The sequence below is a fragment of the Solanum stenotomum genome, chromosome 5 (assembly GCF_019186545.1).
Source record: "Solanum stenotomum isolate F172 chromosome 5, ASM1918654v1, whole genome shotgun sequence".
In the NCBI taxonomy this organism is placed as follows: Eukaryota; Viridiplantae; Streptophyta; class Magnoliopsida; order Solanales; family Solanaceae; genus Solanum; species Solanum stenotomum.
Genome location: NC_064286.1, coordinates 3,420,674 through 3,439,630, shown reverse-complemented (window position 1 = coordinate 3,439,630; position 18,957 = coordinate 3,420,674). Strand labels below are relative to the sequence as shown.

The 18,957-nt window shown below is 34.9% G+C and overlaps 3 protein-coding genes and 1 pseudogene across 3 annotated transcripts in view; 1 reads left to right on the top strand and 3 right to left on the bottom strand.

Annotated features, from left to right (window-relative positions):
* The first annotated feature begins 391 nt into the window (after window positions 1–391).
* Window positions 392–5,511, top strand: LOC125865938 (protein DETOXIFICATION 18-like). The gene is made up of 7 exons (XM_049546204.1): window positions 392–734; window positions 2,217–2,764; window positions 3,362–3,448; window positions 3,544–3,600; window positions 4,282–4,520; window positions 4,842–4,960; window positions 5,163–5,511. Exons 1-7 carry the CDS (start codon window positions 456–458, stop codon window positions 5,295–5,297), a joined length of 1,464 nt encoding a protein of 487 aa, XP_049402161.1. The 5' UTR covers window positions 392–455; the 3' UTR covers window positions 5,298–5,511.
* Window positions 5,512–10,380: 4,869 nt separating this feature from the next.
* LOC125865808 (multiprotein-bridging factor 1b) lies at window positions 10,381–13,953 on the bottom strand. Its single transcript, XM_049546058.1, has 4 exons — window positions 13,791–13,953; window positions 11,596–11,679; window positions 10,818–10,900; window positions 10,381–10,696 (listed from the first exon to the last, which is right to left on the bottom strand). Exons 1-4 carry the CDS (start codon window positions 13,921–13,923, stop codon window positions 10,577–10,579), a joined length of 420 nt encoding a protein of 139 aa, XP_049402015.1. The 5' UTR covers window positions 13,924–13,953; the 3' UTR covers window positions 10,381–10,576.
* A 979-nt stretch (window positions 13,954–14,932) lies between these two features.
* LOC125865692 (uncharacterized) overlaps window positions 14,933–18,957 on the bottom strand; it is a 30,454-nt gene continuing 26,429 nt past the window's right edge. Inside the window, exon 8 of the mRNA XM_049545904.1 lies at window positions 14,933–15,157. The gene's annotated coding sequence lies outside the window, so the exon portion shown is untranslated. The remainder of the gene's footprint in view (window positions 15,158–18,957) is intronic.
* Window positions 14,933–18,957, bottom strand: part of LOC125865693 (uncharacterized) — a 10,473-nt pseudogene continuing 6,448 nt past the window's right edge.

The window sequence follows — 18,957 nt, the reverse complement described above, 5'->3', positions numbered from 1 at the left end:
TACTTCGTATTCAATTTGATAGCGATGAGAAATTATTATATAAGAGGCGGAATCATAATTTTATTTTTATCTTATCATTGAGAAATGATTAATTCTTAAAAGACTATCAAATCAAATATGAAATCAAATCTCTTAGATTATCAAATTTTGATTTGACACATTTATTAGAGAAACAATGATTGGTATATTAATTTATTATTTTACTCTATTAATTGATTAAGAAATATTTGACGAGTAAATATGGATGAAAGAGTAGTAAACAGAAGAAAATATTTCTTTTTCAAATCTCTCACTTGTAAAAATGAAAATTTCGATTACATAACTATTATATCTCTTATATGTAAAAACGAAGATCTCGATTATGTAACCAAATTACATGGTAGCTTGTTTCCCAATAAAAAAGACCTCATTGTAGACTTTTCAGGGCAGAGCCCCAAAAAAAAAAATCAGAAAAAATGGCTTCGGAGAATTGTTCATCCGGTCCGAAAAGTCCCCTGTTAGGATCATCATCATCGTCGTCAGGCATTTCATCGAACAGTTGGTGGGCAAAGTTGATCGACGTAGAAGAAGCTAAGAATCAGATGTTATTTTCATTGCCAATGATTGTAGTGAACAGTTGTTTCTATTTTATCAACCTTGTTTCCGTCATGTTCGCCGGACACCTCGGGAAACTCGAGCTGGCTGCATCAAATCTTGCTAATTCATGGGCTATGGTTACTGGTTTCAGTTTCATGGTATGTAAAAACTTATTGCTTTTAGATTACAACTTTTTAAGTTTTATGCATTGATGATGAGAAAATATTTATATAATCGGATCACTTAAAAAGGTAATTGTGTGAAAAATTCATTACACTTTTAGTATATATAAGAGTTAACGGTCAAAAACATACATAAACGATCAGGCGTGCGAGTTTCCTACCTGAAATATTACTAACTATTTATTAGAACACACTCCAACTATCAATTGTTCTCTTTTAGTTTTCCTACATAAAATATCACTCATCTTTCAGGTAGGACAAAGGGACGATGGGTAGTTGAGGTGTGTTTTGATAAATAATTGCTGATAGTTTAGGTAGGAAACTTGAACATCTAATAGATCACGTATGAAACTCAAACAATCGGAATACTTTAGATGTGTTTTTGACAATTAACTCTGTACAAAACTTGCATCTGTTGCTGAATACATCCAACAAGAACCATAGGGGATCGAGGACTTGAAGTTTATGAGTTCCTACAAAGATCTCAAGTTAATATATAATAACTGGATTTACAATCAAATATTTATAAATGTTTAATCAAAATAGTTAAATATATATATGGTATGAGAAAAAGTTATGAGGTTCCATTTATCCTAAATGACATGCTTTTACAGCAACAAACATCTAAAGACATATTTAAGATCATAAGTTTCAATTTATGTCTTAAAATTTGTGTCTAATCAAATTATCCTTAATTTATTGCTTAGTTTGATATCTCTTTAACTTATGCATTACCATTTTCTTCCAATATTTGTTCGTATTTTCTTCTTTCCTGCCAACTATCATTTTGTTCAGAGTACTACCAGTCAATTGTCTCAATTCCAAATTAGTTAAACCGATATTTGTCAATAACCATATGGGATAAGGTATAAGTACTCCTAGACTATGAACGAAATCACAGAGACAAACCTTAACTAAACTAAGGTCCTATTACCCTCCCGAACTCATTTTTTTTGTAATTTTATACACCTTTTGGTTTACGTGGCACACTCCGTGACTCACGTAGTTGAGGCGTGTAAGAGATGTTTGGATGCCGCGAAACCCAAAAAGGTGTACAAAATTACAAAAAAATGAGTTCGGGGTAATAGGACCTTAGTTTAGTTAAGGTGTGTTTGTGGGATTTCGGTCATAGTCTAGGTGGTACATGTGCCTTATCCCATAACCATACTCTTGTAGAAATGAGGATCTGAACTCTAACAAAATGGTAATTGTTTAGGTGCTAAAGAGTGAAGAGTAGTTCTTGGAATGAGTAGAACTGTTTGCAGCTCTTAACAAAATGATGATTAGCTATGCAACTTTTCTTGTATTAATGTTCTATGCAAGTGTTTAAAATATTCAAAGAGATCGTGCTTGCCCGGAAATGAGCATGTCTAAGATAAGAATCCAACTTTTACATGATGCCCTGTGCTTCCAATGTTACTGAAGCAAGCCTTAAACTTGTTAGTGAACAATCTATAGGTTGGTCTAAGTGGTGCACTTGAGACATTATGCGGCCAAGGGTACGGAGCAAAAATGTACAGAATGTTGGGGATACATTTGCAGGCATCATGCATCATATCGTTCTTCTTTTCTGTGGTGATTTCTGCCATCTGGTGGTATTCTGATATGATTCTGATTTTACTTCATCAAGATCCTGACATTGCTAGAGAAGCCGGCGTATTCTTGAGGTTCCTCATTCCTGGATTGTTTGCATATAGTTTTCTGCAAAACATTTTGAGATTTCTTCAGGCACAGTCGATCATCATGCCTCTGGCTTTCTGTTCAGTTGGATCTTTAGTCATCCACATTGGGATTTCCTATGCCTTGGTTCATTGGACAGGTCTTGCTTTTAAAGGAGCATCATTAGCGGCTTCCATTTCGATCTGGATCTCATTTCTGACGTTGGGCCTATACGTGCTCCTTTCGAAGAGATTCAACCATATCTGGAGAGATGGTCTCTCGTTCGAGCCGTTTCATCATATCCTTACAAACTTGAAGTTGGCTTTGCCCTCTGCTGCCATGGTATGGTAAGAATTAACTGTAAATTTTGTTATTACAAGAAGAGTTAACTTATATATTCATAGACATTTTTTTTTTTGCACAAAGGCGATTACAGGCAACTAATCATAACGAGTAAAATTAATTACTTGTAAAATAAGACTAGTAACCTTCTATAGCAGGTTAAATCACATTGCTAATATAAAATTTTGGCATAATATATAAACAAACACTCAAACTTGACCTCAGCTGGCGAGTAAACACTTTAACTTTGAGTATGCACATCTACACACTTCAACTCGTCTCCTTTCTGTTAATTAAATACTCAAACTTACAAAATGAGCACCTCAAAAATTTATGTGTCGCGTCGTCAGCATTAGGTTTCCACAAGACAGGACACAATGAGGACGAGGTGGAGCGTTTAGTTGCCAGTTGAGGTGTCTAATTATGCACTCTCAAAGTTAAAAGTGCTTACTTGCTAACTGAGGCCAAGTTTGAGTATTCTGTTTATGTATTATGCCTAAAATTTTCATCACACTGTTGGTGAATATAAGTTAAATCCTCACAGAATGAAACATGTTGTCATCCAAGTCGTACTAATAATTTCCTAATTTGATGTATACCAGCTTGGAGTACTGGGCTTTTGAGCTTCTTGTGTTATTGGCTGGTTTGATGCCAAACTCAGGAACAACTACTTCTGTTGTAGCTATGTGGTAAGCTTCTGTCCTTTTCAACAACACATTTTCATGATTTTGAAGACTGAGTTTTAGTTTCTGACACCAATTTGTTTTGGTTTATGACCTTTCAGTGTAAATACACAAAACATAGCTTACATGATATCTTATGGTCTGAGTGCAGCGGCAAGGTAATGTTACCAACAAAAAATTGACATAATTTTGACCCCCTTTTCCCCCTCAGTTTTGTTACTGATACCAAATACGAATGTGGAAAACGTTGTTTGGTAGTTGGTTAGAGTTATGCAGGTAATAGTAATATATGGATTAGTTATGAGTGAATCTATGTATAATTTTATATAGGTATTAGTTATGCAGGGTTTAAATATTCCATGTTCTATCCTACACAAAATATTTCATAGATTCGCTCATTACTTATACATGTATTAGTTATGCGGGTTTGTAAATTGCAAACCAAGCACCATATGCCTTAATTTTATACCTGAATAACTTACCTCGTAACGAGCTACCAAACATGGTGTTACTTATGTAGGATTTAATACTTGCATAACTCACCTGCAAACCAGCTACTAAACGATCTCATAGTGTTGATTTGTGACAATCACATCTAAATGCTTAAACTGTTAGAGAAAGCATACCTTTATTTATTTGATTATGCTTCAACCCCTTAACATGCGGATGGTTCTTTTTAAACGGATGACTAAGGCTCAAACGCAAAAACTCTTTTTGATAACGAATGACGGTGAATTTGAACTTCGGACCTGCTTGCTCTGGTACTATGTAGAATTATGTGACCAGATATAGAGAGAGGAAACGTACTTGTATTTACTTAATTATGTTTCAACGTGCAGCACTAGGGTGGCAAACGAGTTAGGAGCTGGAAATCCTGATAAAGCTAAGCATGCTATGTTTGTTACTCTCAAGCTATCTGTTCTTCTTGCCATTGCAGTTGATTTGGCTCTATTTTTAGGTCATAATGCCTGGGCTAGCCTCTTCAGTGATAGCGCGGAGATAATTAACAAATTTGCCTCCATGACACCTCTCCTCTTAATCTCCTTTGTGTTCGATTTCATTCAAGGAATCCTCTCAGGTTAAAATTTTACATAGCTGCAATGCACTATGCGCCATGACTTTTTTCACTCCTGTTAATTCTTTTTTTTTTTCCCGACATGCTTTGATTTTTCCCCCTTGAGCCAAGGGTCTATCAGAAACAACCTCTCTACCTTCCAAGATAGGGGTAAGGTTTGCATACCCCAAACCTCACTTGTCGGATTACACTGAATATGTTGTTATTGTTGTTGTTGTTGTTGCAATGCACTATGCTTGTGTGTGCTCGCGCGTGAGTCAGTATTTTTAGTTTTATACATTCAGTAGAACGAGCTATAACGGAACTTGTAAATGATTTGTTCAGGGGTTACTAGGGGTTGCGGATGGCAGCATTTGGCTATGTGCATCAACTTGGCGACATTCTATTTCATCGGTATGCCAATAGCCGGCCTCCTTGCTTTCAAGTTCAACCTACATTCTCAGGTAACTTCTATACTTCCAGTATAACTTCTATACACTGACAAAGTAAAAGAGTTTTAACTCTACTAAATACCTAAAAGATAAACTACATGTAACTGTTCATAATGATTGGAGCTAGTAACCTGGAAAATAAGATAGATAACTCGCTACAACAGGTTAAATTACAACGATAATATAATTTGTTTTCGAAAATTATATGATGCAGGGTTTATGGTTGGGCTTGATTTGTGGTCTAGCCTGCCAATCTTCTGGCTTGTTGCTACTTACATTGATGACCAGATGGGGAAAGGTAGCAGAAGTTTCAACAAATAGCAATAGAGAAAATGTACTCCTAGCTTAAGCATGAGTTTATGAGAATTACTATTGAGTTTTCCTTCAGATATGATGATTGATTGATTAATTAATTAGCTTTATTTCTATTTTAAAAAGGAGAAATTACGCGGATAAGCAAATATATACTAGTTAATTAGTTAACATAGCTACAGTTTGTCTTAATTACAATTCGCGACTTACTTTTAGCTATAATTACGCAGCTTGGGTGTTTTAGTTTGTATAATTTGCATGTTTGTATAATTCGAAATTTGTATAATATATAATTTGTATAAGTTTGTATAATATAATTTGTACAACTGTTTAAAGTTCAGATATTTGTGTTTGTATAAATTCATTATTCCGAGTTTATNAAATGTACTCCTAGCTTAAGCATGAGTTTATGAGAATTACTATTGAGTTTTCCTTCAGATATGATGATTGATTGATTAATTAATTAGCTTTATTTCTATTTTAAAAAGGAGAAATTACGCGGATAAGCAAATATATACTAGTTAATTAGTTAACATAGCTACAGTTTGTCTTAATTACAATTCACGGCTTACTTTTAGCTATAATTACGCAGCTTGGGTGTTTTAGTTTGATTCAAAATTTGTATAATATATAATTTGTATAAGTTTGTATAATATAATGTGTACAACTGTTTAAAGTTCAGATATTTGTGTTTGTATAAATTCATTATTTCGAGTTTATACAAAAATAGCTTAATTATACAAACGTACCCGCAAATTATATCAACAAGACAGCTTAAACTGTAACTACAACCTGTAAATATGCAAACTATAGCTATGGAGCATAATTAAGTTTATTATAATAACTATTTGCGAAATTCTCCATTAAAAAATATGGGTGATATTGTCTAACAATAATTTAAAGTGAGTCATAGATTCAACATAACATTGCACGTTTTGCCCTTCATATGAGTGTAACTCCAATTCAATCTGTATAAATTTAAAAATATTTCATTAACTAAAACTTTACCTACTATTACTTACTATATACTATATATAAAGAAGACAAAGCATGTCTTTTTTTTTAAAATATATATTTATAAACCAAAACTTGACTTGACTAAAATACTATATTTTAATTTAAAAGATAAGCAGGTCTCCTTTATATTTTTTATTTAATTAATTTTACTAATATATGTATAAAGGTTGTTGTGGGGTGATTATCTTTCCATTCTTAACTAAAACTTTTAAATTTTATAAGTGCCTCTAAGCATAACATAAGAAAATTATTATATTATATTTCACGTAGGAAAAGAAATAACTGATAGTTAGCTTAATTAATTTTTAGGTGTGTTTTAATACATAATGATAGATCATATGTGGTGTAGTTCAGGAAGAATAAGTGATCAATTGATAGTTGCGTATGAAACTAGTGAGAGACAAAAACAGTTCATACATGTTTTGGCCAATAAATCCAAGATTAAAGTTAATCATTGCTATTGAATATATCTTTAATATTAAAGAAATAGCAATAAGAATGCACAATATTTTAGGGAAAAGATCAATCTACTTTTATTAAATAGAAAAACATAATAAAATATACATTTATTTATTACATTTTAAATATATGTAAAAAGAGCTAAAACGATATAATAAAAATGGAACCGAAGAAATATTTAAAAAGAACATTAAAATAAATCCATCTACATGATAACAAGATTAATTCACAAGGCTCTTTTTTAATTACCAATATTATTCTTTATTTAATTTAATTTAGTGGAGTTTTAATCCAAGAGCTTTCTCCAATTGATACATCATGTTTTCGTTGGGAATTGTCTTTCCATATTCATAATTCTTGATGATTTGTACATTCACTTTTAGCTAGCTTCTGCATGCATAACAAGAACATGTGTATCAAATCGAGTTTTAAATTCTATGGATTGACGATATAAAAAAAATTAATCATACATAATTATGTCGTTCATTAGATAATGACCGAATAATTTAACTGACACTTTATTAATGATTTTTTTTGAGAAAAATTATTCTATGCAAATAAGTCCGGTCTTAAAACGAATATTTTTGAACGCTACATATCAAAAGGGATCCTCTCTAAAAACACAGATTAAAATGGACATTTTGCTCATATGTTGGCGAATTGTGATAAACAAAATTAACTTTCTTTAGTTCACCCCAAAACTCAAAAAACATCACAAAAATTTTAAAGGTTCACTAGAATTCTTTTTATTAACTTCCTCTCACGTGAAGCTATATCATGACTCAATTTTAAGTGTATTGTGCAGTCTATTTGATTTATAAAATCGTGAGTTCTTCAACAATAAAAGTATTAAGAAAATTGAGATTTTTTTTCATAAAATAAATTTTATTTGCTTACAATCAATATATAATAAAAATACTACTATATATAAGCCGTTCTAAAAAGAATAAGATATTTATATATTTAGTATTAATAATTTAGCTTTAAACTTGTCATTTTATTCGTAGTAAGATAATTTATAGATACACAAATCTCTATGATTTATTTTGGATCATAAAATCAAAGTTCTTCCTTTTATACATAAATTTCATCCCTAATTATCAAACACTTTCACATAATTAGGACTGAAGAAATATATTATAATTAAAATTCTATCAAAATTATTTTCTTAAATGAATTTTAGAGACCATGCAACTATCTTCAATATATATATATATTTATTTATTTATTTATTTATTTAATAATAAGGAACTTATCTTCCCCATCAAATTAGTTTCAGGTTTGAATTTTGAAAAACAACATTATATCATCGAAATTTTAATTTTCTATAGAGAAGTGAGATATATACCTTAGCAAGCTGAGTATGAGTCATAAATATGTTTTGCTTACATGATATAATTCCGTCTTGTATAAAGCTAGAATGCATTAGGAACGTAAACGCAGTTATTTCTAGGAGGAGGGTGTTTTTGTGCGGAGGTACCCGTGGCTGGTTTTGATTTGAAACGATAACGCGGTTATTTCTAGGAGGAGGGTGGTTTATGTGCGGAGGTACCCGTGGTTGGTTTTGATTTGGAACGATAACGCGGTTATTTCTAGGAGTAGGGTGGTTTATGTGTGGATGTACCCGTGGCTGGTTTTGATTTGGAACGATAACACGGTTATTTCTAGGAGGAGGGTGATTTATGTGCGGAGGTACCCGTGGCTGGTTTTGAGGAGGGTGTTTATGTGCGGAGGTACCCGTGGCTGGTTTTGATTTGGAACGATAACGAGGTTATTTCTAGGAGGAGGGTGGTTTATGTGCGGAGGTACCCGTGGCTGGTTTTGATTTGGAATGATAACGAGGTTATTTCTAGGAGGAGGGTGGTTTAGGTGGTTTATGTGGTTTCTATGCGGAGGTACCCGGGGCTGGTTTTGATTTGGAATGATAACGAGGTTATTTCTAGGAGGAGGGTGGTTTATGTGGTTTCTGTGCGGAGGTACCCGGGGCTGGTTTTGATTTGGAACGATAACGCGGTTATTTCTAGGAGGAGGGTGGTTTATGTGCGGAGGTACCCGTGGCTGATTTTGATTTGGAACGATAACGCAGTTATTTCTAGGAGGAGGGTGGTTTATGCGCGGAGGTACCCGTGGCTGATTTTGATTTGGAACAATAACGAGGTTATTTCTAGGAGGAGGGTGGTTTATGTGCGGAGGTACCCGTGGCTGGTTTTGATTTGGAATGATAACGAGGTTATTTCTACGAGGAAGGTGATTTATACGTGGAGGTACCTGATTGTGATGGACGTTCATGATGATAGGAGGAGTACGTCTTTTGGAACCACAAATACCAATAATATAATGGTAGAAAGAATATATACTCAAATTGATGAATTGAATCAAAGAAGAAAAATAATTGAAACAAGTTCAAATATTGAATCCCAATTTAGACAAGTTCGCAATGGGCACTCTAGAGGAAGAACAAAAAGTACATGAAATATATAGGGTTTCATCTGAGTCTAATTTATTTTTATATATAAAACTCTACTAAAGTCTTCATAAATATTAGATCCAATCTCATTAATTTTAAAAATATAATGAGTACGGTACTATCAAGTTAAAATTTTGAATACACTTTTACTATTAAACGTAAAACGAAAGTGTAAAATTAAAGTATCGTTTTTATATAAAAATGTGTCATTCTTTCGTTGACTGAGTGTTGAAAAAATAGTGTCACACAAACTGAAACGAGATGAAGTATGATATCTCCCTAGCACCTTCCAAGTGTGGATGCTTTCCTATCTTATTGATAGTAGGTGTTTACCTACTGGCTATATAATTATATTATGAGCTTTACCTACTGGCTCTTTGGCAGTTTTCTCCTCCTTTTGCGACCACCAATTTCTTGGTGATTACTCATTAGAGTCTCGCGGTAGAATGAATAGAATCTTTTCACTTGAGTCATATGTTTTTCTTTAGAATAATTTTTCAAGCAATGAATTATATTTTAAAAATATATTTAAAACTTAGTTGTTTGTGGTGTATACTTTTTCATTCAAAGCTTCTATTACCTAATCCGATTTTTTTTAATTGCTAGATTATATGATTAAGCACTTTTAACTCTCACAACTGTGTTTGCCCATTATTGAAGTTTCACTTCAGAAGTTTTTTTCTAGCTGAGGCCTTTTTGTGGAAAACTACATTATGGATGTATTCGGTACGAAAGAAAATGTTTCATAGAAAAATAATGATTTTCCTATTTTCTTGTGTTTGATAGGTACGATCCAGAGAAATACCATAAGAGGATGGGTGGAGGGTGCTGCACGACAATATGTAGTACTGACCACACCGAGGAAGAACTAGGGGATCTGTCCGAGATTGAAAGTGTGGGGTGGTGAGGATGGGAGGCAGGGTGAAAATAAGATGGGTTGGAGGGTGAAAAGGATACAATCAATGTGGAACACCACATTTCTCCTACTAAGATAATATTTTCCAAAAAATTTAACCAAACGAACCTGGGAAAATTGGACACACTCTAAGTTCACATAACACTATAATTAAGTTCCTGGGTTTAGAAACTAGACTGAACTTGATGGCTGAAGGGCTGATTTGAAAACGATAAGAGTAAATATGTAATCCTATGAAAAACAGTTGAGAATATAAGCAGAAAAAAAAGTCCCGTAAAAGAGTAACTTCAAAATTTCCACAGAAGAAACAGCCAAGTCAACAAAGAAAACAGTAGTGAATCCAGGCATAACGATAAGCAAAACATAGCGATGATTACAGAAAAGTTTGTGTACATGACCAAATTTTGGATTCAAACAGACAGAGACGATCCATAAGGCTCACTTGTGCGCTCACACTTTATTTCTTTCCTCGAAGTTTTGCTCCAAGAGCTCTCTCCAGTTTTGAGATTATCTGTTGGTTTGGAATTGCCTTTCCCGACTCATATTCTTGGATAATCTGTGGCTTCTCATTTATCAACTGCAAAATAACAAAGGAGCTTATCAGATTTGTTTTGCTACAAATTAACGATCCCCTATGTATGCGTCCATTTCATTTTTTTCCCCTTTTGGGGAGTCCAAAGTGAGTTAGAGGTATTTACTTGAGCAAGTTGAGACTGAGTCAGCTTCTTGTCTTGTCGTGCTTGCATGATAGCTTTCTTCAGTTCAGTTGGTACCTTTTCATCTGAAAAAATACAAAGTGACATCGGACTCTTTCAAAGGAGAATGATATTGTGGTATACACTACAGACAAAATAACATTAGAACGACGGCAGAACTGCTCAAAATCCCAGGTACTAAAGTATCAAGACATTGATTAGGGGAAACAAAAGATAGAAAGGATAGATTAAAGATCTAAGGAATCGACCCAGTCCAAATTGGGTGAGGTAAATGTATGTTTGGGTTGTGTTAGGATGAAGCCCCATTAATTGTATATGTGGCAAGTAAAAATACATGGAAAATTTTAGTTGGGTAGCTAATACAACGTTGGCACTGTGAAACAAGAAATAGAAAAAAGAACAGGGGAACAAACTACAAAGACATTATGAAATACTATGCCTAGGAGAAACTTCATAGAGATGACTAGTGAATTAATTTCTTCCTTTTAAAATGTATAGATTGTGAATTCATCCTGTTTCGAAAGTGTAATGGATGTACAGAGAGAGAGCAACCAAAAGGATGTATAAGTACACAATGTGTTTTGGGAAATGTATGTTCCTCAACTATGTCAAATTGAAGATATCGCATGGCAACATAAAGTAGGCAGAATCTTTAGTAAATACTATGACTTTTACTCGCATACATATAGAGATTAAGCATCATAGTTGTCCACCAGAAGTTTTCCTAATTATGCTATAAAAGGTGTAGCTCAAAACTTACGAGACAAATTCTCAGTGTCTTCATCAAGTTTCCTAGTGTTCAATGATGTACTACTAGAGGCAGCCCTGTTTGAGCCTGCATTAGCTGCATTAGAAAAAAAGGTATCAAGAGAACAGCTTATCACCATAAGCCTATTCCAAGAGATTACGAAAGCAAGAACATGTGACTTGGGAACAGGAATGGGTACGAAGCATCTGAATGTTTAAACTGATAAGTGAACTTGAAGAGAGAAAAAACTAAACCAGCAAGAGAACACTCCAAACAGCTAATTGTGCTCACGCCTGAATGAGCATATGTTTACAGAAGGTTCCACACAAACAATGTAAGTTTTTAACCTTCAGTAATCAACCAATATCAGAATATACAAGAAAGTAGGTAAAATAAGACCAAAAAGTAAATAGGTGCATTCTGTTACCATAACTTTAACGATCAGAAACAACAAGACCTGCTGAAGTGAGAGGGTCATTGATTCCAAGAGAGAAACTCCACTTACCAAATTTCAAAGTTCAAGTTAACCAATTGTCCAACCTCAGTAGTTCAGTTATATTTTGAAAGGAATTTAAGATACTACCATTTTCTAATTTCTCCTGGTTTCAGTTAGTAAACATTGGTAAAACAATAAATCTGAATATAGAAATTACTCTACCAGAACACCAGGATAATGATACAAGATCAATCAACACATACTTAAGGTAAAATTGCATGTTGGTATTTGCAAAGGTAGTATGAAAGACTGATAAAAAATCGACCATCTTAGGCATAAAATGCACATACAGCTGAGCAATAATTCAATATTACAGCCATGAATAGCATAAATTGAACATATTTATTAAATAGATTTAGGTCCATTAGCAATCGTAAGCATATACAACAAATTGGTCATAGATAAATTGACATATGTGCAAATTATCTGATAATCTAGCAGACACAAAGGATATATCCCAGCGGAGAGAGAAGTAGCATTCACATAAGCGCACTGATTTTATAGGTAGACAAATTAAAGTAACAAAATCACAAGAAATAGCTACACACAGACTGACAATAACTACAATGACGCCTCAATCCCAAACTATTTGAAGTTGGCTATATGAATCTCCATGTCTGTTATGTTATATACATACTATAATAGCAAATAGGAGCTAGAGATGAAAACAAGTAATTGAGCAAACGACAAAACAGACTAATGACTACAGCTATGCCTCAATCCCAGACTTGTTGAGGTAGCTATAAATTCTCAGTATTCACCTGTTAAATACAGAATTATAATAAATACTGAAATAAAAAGAGCTACAGCTGTTAAGGTGAACACAAGGCTAACAACAACTATTACTACACGTCTACACCACAATCTCAAACTAGTTGAGGTGAATTCTCAAATTTCTCCATACCAATTCCCTGAATATCACAACAAAAAAAAGAGGAGAGAGCAAGAGAGAGAAACAAGTAATACAAGTGGAGCTAGGGATGACAAAAAAGGTTCTTCAATAGTAAAAACTGAGTTCCGGAATCCTACTTCACAAAAACAGCTCAACAAACACATTTTACTAAAAAGTTCTACACAAGATGGTATAGATGATAAGATGAACACCGGCTAACAACAACTACCAATACACCACAATCTCAAACTAGTATAGGTTAATTCTCCATATTAATTCCCTAACTACCACCAAAAAAACGGAGAGAGAGAAATAAACAATACAAATGGAGCTAGGGATGATAAAAGTACTTTTTCAATTGAAAAACTGAGTTCAGAATCCTGTTACACAAAGCAGCCCAAACTTCTCTATGAGTTTGTAAGGTGAATACAGTCTAACTATTACTACTACACAAACTAGTTGAGGTAAATTATCCAAATTCTCCATATCAATTCCCTAAATAACACAAAAAAAAGTACAGAGAAAGACAAGCAATTCAAACGGAACCAGGATGATAATAGAAATTTTTCAATTGAAACAACTTAACTCAGATTCCTTCTATACAAAAACATCTCAACAAACACTTTCTACAAGCATTTCCATGTGAGATAGTACGGAGAGGAAATCAACCGATCGAGAGATGACAAAACTGAGTTCAGAAATCCTATTTCACAAAAACAGCTCAACAAACAATTTATCACATAGAGTTCTACACTAGATGATACATACAGGAAAGCGTGTTCATAGATAGATAGATAGAGAAAAGGAAGGATAAGATACACTTCTTAACGGTTTCGATCTCGGCGCCGGAGCGACGGGCGGCGTTAACGGCTTTCTCATCCTTGCGAGCGGCGGAGGTAGGCGCCTTCTTCCTGATTACTACCGGCTCCCAGTCTTGCGATATTCCACTCATCTTTTTTTCTTCTGAAATATCTCCTCTACTGTTGAAGAAATGTGTCGTCTCGTAGTTTATATAGATAGAGAGAAGGGGCCTTTTGGGGATTTTTCATTTCGAGGTTTTCCTTTTCACTATCCTTACTATTATAGATTATGTTGCTCGGAATATCCAAAAATGCAATTGATTGTGTGTTGGTTTGTTCAAAACTAATGCATTTTTAAAGAATTTGACATAAATTGATAAATTCTTGGAGAATTAGAATGGTTTGTCTTCTTAGCAATTGAATATGAAATAAAATTCAAATAACATTTAACGTTGTATCACAGATGAACCACCTTCTAAAAACTAGCTATGGTGGTATTTCATGGAGATGGTGGTTGAGATGAAAGTTGTGAAGTAGTGAATGGTGGTGGTGGTCGTCATGGTTGGTAGAGGTGGTTGGCGATGATGGTTGTGTAGTGATGGTCAAAGGTGATGAATGTGCGATGCTAGTGATTAGTTATGGTGACTAGTAGTAGTGGAGAGATCGGCTATAGTGATTGATGCACAACGATGCAATTACTAGGGGGTGTGCTCTACCACTGAGTTAATAGTCCGTTGTGCGAGCCTCCCACTGGAGGCCCGCTATGCCAAAAGCGAGAGAAACCCCATCCCACCCTTACCTTTTCTTGCCCCATGTCGGCTCATGGGGGGAACGTAGGGACGTAAAAAAGGGGGTCGTCCATAAATCTCATAAAAAGTACCTAAAGATTCATAGTGATCGAGTTTCTCTTGAAGCATTGATCTAGTTGCCCCCAGAGCCATAAAGGACTATTTGAATTGATTTTGGTAAAGGTGATTGGTGGTGTTTGTAATGAATAATGACTAGAGGTAACTGGCAATGCAGGTGAATTGTGGTGGTTGTGCGATGAAAATTGAAGGTAGATGTGTTGGCACGAGATGACACGTATTTCGTGAAATTAATTGAGAAACGTACAAGCCCCAACCATCATAGTTGTCAAAAAAAAAACACGGGGCACAGAGATAATAACTAAAGCATAGGCCTCCCAAGTATAAAAACTTTCTCAACAGCACAGCCAATGATGAGTGCATCTTCTCAATTTCATTCACACAATAAAGACAAATCACTAAGGTATCATCAGATTTACAGTTAAGTCTTCTCCTACAAACTAATTTCACCTATATCACTAACTTATAGTTTTTCCCTCAATCATATACCAATCATTATCATGAAGGAGATGATCTCTTGGAATGGGAGATCTTGAAAGCATGAGCTGTTTCACGTTGCAATTCTTGAATAATAAGTCCATCAACATTCAACTCTCGTCGCTGACAATTGTTGTCTATTTCAAAACATCATTGTTTTCTTCATTGGCAACAATCATATCATCTGGCAATGGTTCCTGGATGACAGATAGTATCCATATTTCAGATCAAAAGTAATGAAATTGAATAGATGAATTTATAACAAGTCTAAGAAAGTAAGAGGGAACTAGTAGTTAAATGACGATAAAACTGGGACACTGGGAAATTGCAAGAACCTGGGAAGGGACAACTCAATGCTGAGTAGCACTTTTCTCTTTGGCAGTGGATATATATAAGGAAAGTTAACTACGTGAAATATGCTTTCATAATTATGTGCAATCCTTTATAAATTTATATATCTTACCTGTTGTGTAAACAGTGATTGCAATTCCTTTTGGTAGAATGGGTAAAAGCAGGTGATGTGTGATTGTGAAGGTTTTACATCTTAATTTATTTTGTTTGATCACTTCAGAATGAGATTATACATGGGAGCACTGAGTGGATGTGCAACACATCACCGACGAAAGAACATTGAGACTGCGACGAACTTCTGACTACACCAAGTCAGATTCAATGGTTTAAACTTTAGAGGCATATCCTTTGTAGACAGCTAACCCGGTCCGAGAAGCAACACTCTCTCACATATGTACTCATGGTACAGCTACCTCCAAATTCTGCCTATGATAAACTCCTTTTTTTGATGAGCTATCTATCATCTATAGATCTAACTTATATTTAGAAACGGCTTTATCCTGTGTGGACTGCTAACCAGGTTTGGAGGACCAACCCTCTTTCTCTCAGCCATGTTCAGCGGTCACCTACCTCCAAAATTTTGTCTCATTTTTGTGATGAGCTGTCTCTAACTTACATTTAGAAACTTCCTTTATTATTAGTCAAGTCATGTTTATCAAATATTAAAAGATGGATATGTTGAGTTGCGGGAAGAGATACGAGAAAAGTGATAGTTAACAAATTATTCATCTCAGAAACACAACACAAAGAAGGCAACAAACCAGAAACAGATCTTAACAGAACAAACTTTCAATGAAGAATGCTAGACCAAAAGCCTTACCAGACAATTGGATGCACCCTCTGCGTTCTCTTTTGCTGTTTCAGGTATACCATTGCTAACATCTTCATTTGCATTGGCTTCACTTGTGGACTAGTGCACAAGATAGAGTACAAGTCAGCTACCACTGACATTATTTCCTTCAATACAGTCAAATTCAAAAGGTATCTGACCAAACATATAGAAGCTGCATAGAACTAACCTCTAACGTTGTCGAGAAACCGCCATTTTCTGGCTGGTTTTCGTTACCGGAAGACCTGTTTTGCTGAGATAACTCACTGCTGCTAATATTTACAGTATCTCTGGTATTGCTTTGACCATTCAAACTGTTCTTACCACCATCACCATCATTCCCCTGCAATATTTCAAAATGTTTACAGATTCAATTATGATGTAAGATTAACTTGAACAGCCAGTATGCCACTTTCAGCGCGAACCATATAGTTTTAAGCTTATACTTTCATTGTTAATCACATTGGAAACTTGACCACACTGATGTTAACTTGTTAACGTAAAACGGCACAACAAAAGAACTTTGTTGTAATTCTATTTCCTTCTACTCGCCTACCTCCCCTCCCCTCAAATAAATTCTCCATTGTCAGTTTGGTAAGATGCTATCTTGAACAACCAGTATGCCAGTTTACTTGGCCAAATCAGTGTGAACCATAATATCTTTATATCACATTGGAAACTTGACCACACAGATGTTAACTTGTTAACGTAAAACGGCACGACAAAGAAATTTGTTGTAATTCTATTTCCTTTATCTCGCCTACAGCCCCTACCCCAAAATAAATTCTCCATTGTCAATTTGGTGATGACTATCAATGAACCAATTAAGCAACCTCTCCTCAACCCAAAATACATGAACTGGGTCAACCATACGAGTCCTCAATATGTTCCAATCTATTGGGGATATTTTTCATTCCAAAAAGTATAAAACAAATTGGGGGTTCTCAAAACTAAAGGTTCTCTACTCACATTTATCCCTACAAGACCCAATGTATCTACGGCAACAACAATCATGCCTTAATCCCAATTGGTGATGACTATGTCCAATTAAAACCCAATGGAATATCAGTAATTAACCTGAGCCTTCAAAATTTATCAGAAGATTCACCAAGCTTACAGCCTGCAGATAAAACAATGGATAGAAGCCTACATGCACCATCCAAGAATTTCATAAATGACCTGACCACAAGCCTTATGTGCCCGCCTTTTGTATGTGTTGACTATAACAATTGAATGCAGAATAAGTGCTCCACAAACCTACTACCTCTTCCTCCACCTTTTCTTACCCAGTAACACACAAGACAACTAAATTCCCAACTATCACGGTTCTCATCACAATACTATCACAACACAGCATCCTCCCCAAAGTTTAACAAATAAAGTTATAATCTTGGCATCCCCTCTTCCACCTCGGTAACATCATCATCATCATCATCATCCTCAGCATTGTCTGAGTACTCAAATATTCAGATACAGCCTTCAGAGCCTGTGGGCCTCGTTAACGACAAAACGGGTCAATTCTTCAGGAGTGGGCAAATGTGTTTGTGATTTGGGGGCATCATTCATTTTTGGACAGCTAACTAGGTCTCAGAAACAACCCTCTCTCTCACAACCATAATCATGGACCAGCTTATTCCTCAATCTTGTCTAGAAATTAAAACCGACACCTTTTCATGATGAGCTATATATCATCTATAGGGCTAACTTATATTTAGAAAAGCCTATCCTGTGTGGAGTTGTAGACGGCTAAACAGGTCGGAGAACCTACCTTCTTTCTCACAAGTCACAACCATACTCGCAGGTAACATACCATCACAATCTTGTTTAGGATTGATTCCTTTTTGTGACGAGCTATCTTTCATCCACAGATCTAACCTATATATAGAAAACCTTCTAAGGTATAAATAGTAAGCTACATTTTATAAAATATTAACACTAGATATATAAGAGTTTCTGGAAATACTGCTCACAATAAAGTGGTAGTTCACAATTTTTTATTTTATATCTTGGGATAAGGCACAAGTACCCTTGAACTATACCTGAAATCTCAGCGACACACATAAACTTAACTAGGGTCCTATTACCCCTAAGCTATTGTAAAATTGAATAAATGTCACCCTAAATGTTGATGTGGCATAATAACCAAATGAGTATCCTCTGTGTGTATTACACGCGCTTCACATATTTTTAAGCATTAAATCTCTTTTTGTTTCCATTACAATCCCTTTCTTTTTCTTAATTCTGAATCCATAGTTAGCCGCCTTGTCATTTGTACCTCTTTTGTCATTCATTCCAAAACTTGGTCTTCTTACAGATCTGGTTCTTTTCCACCTCAACGCGAATCGTTTTTGTGATGAGATCTGGTTTTTCAAAGGAAAGTAAAATGGTGAGAATATGTGTTGGAATGCTAGGGTTTTTACTCCGATTGACGAGTGAAAACCGGAGAATACGCCGGAGAAACAGAAAATTCATCCTCATTCTCAGCTCCTGACTCATCATCCACAACCTCAGACTCGTATTCATTTCCACTAACATTCAAAGAACCCTTCCCAAAAACCCCAAACCCCTTAAAACGCTTCTTCACTAAGCACCGAAGAATTATGAGTTACCACTTACCACAGCAGAAGCCAGAAAAGGACTGAAATAAGACACGCCATTTCTAA

Bases quoted from the DNA above. Each gene is read 5' to 3' on its own strand.
- LOC125865938 (XM_049546204.1), top strand. From the start codon at position 456: ATGGCTTCGGAGAATTGTTCATCCGGTCCGAAAAGTCCCCTGTTAGGA. The intron at 2,765-3,361 runs GTAAGAATTAAC...GATGTATACCAG, and splicing joins CCCTCTGCTGCCATGGTATG to CTTGGAGTACTGGGCTTTTG. The intron at 4,961-5,162 runs GTAACTTCTATA...TATATGATGCAG, and splicing joins AGTTCAACCTACATTCTCAG to GGTTTATGGTTGGGCTTGAT.
- LOC125865808 (XM_049546058.1), bottom strand. From the start codon at position 13,923: ATGAGTGGAATATCGCAAGACTGGGAGCCGGTAGTAATCAGGAAGAAG. The intron at 11,680-13,790 runs GTATCTTATCCT...TTTCTAATGCAG, and splicing joins GATCGAAACCGTTAAGAAGT to CTAATGCAGGCTCAAACAGG. The intron at 10,697-10,817 runs GTAAATACCTCT...GTTATTTTGCAG, and splicing joins CTCAGTCTCAACTTGCTCAA to TTGATAAATGAGAAGCCACA.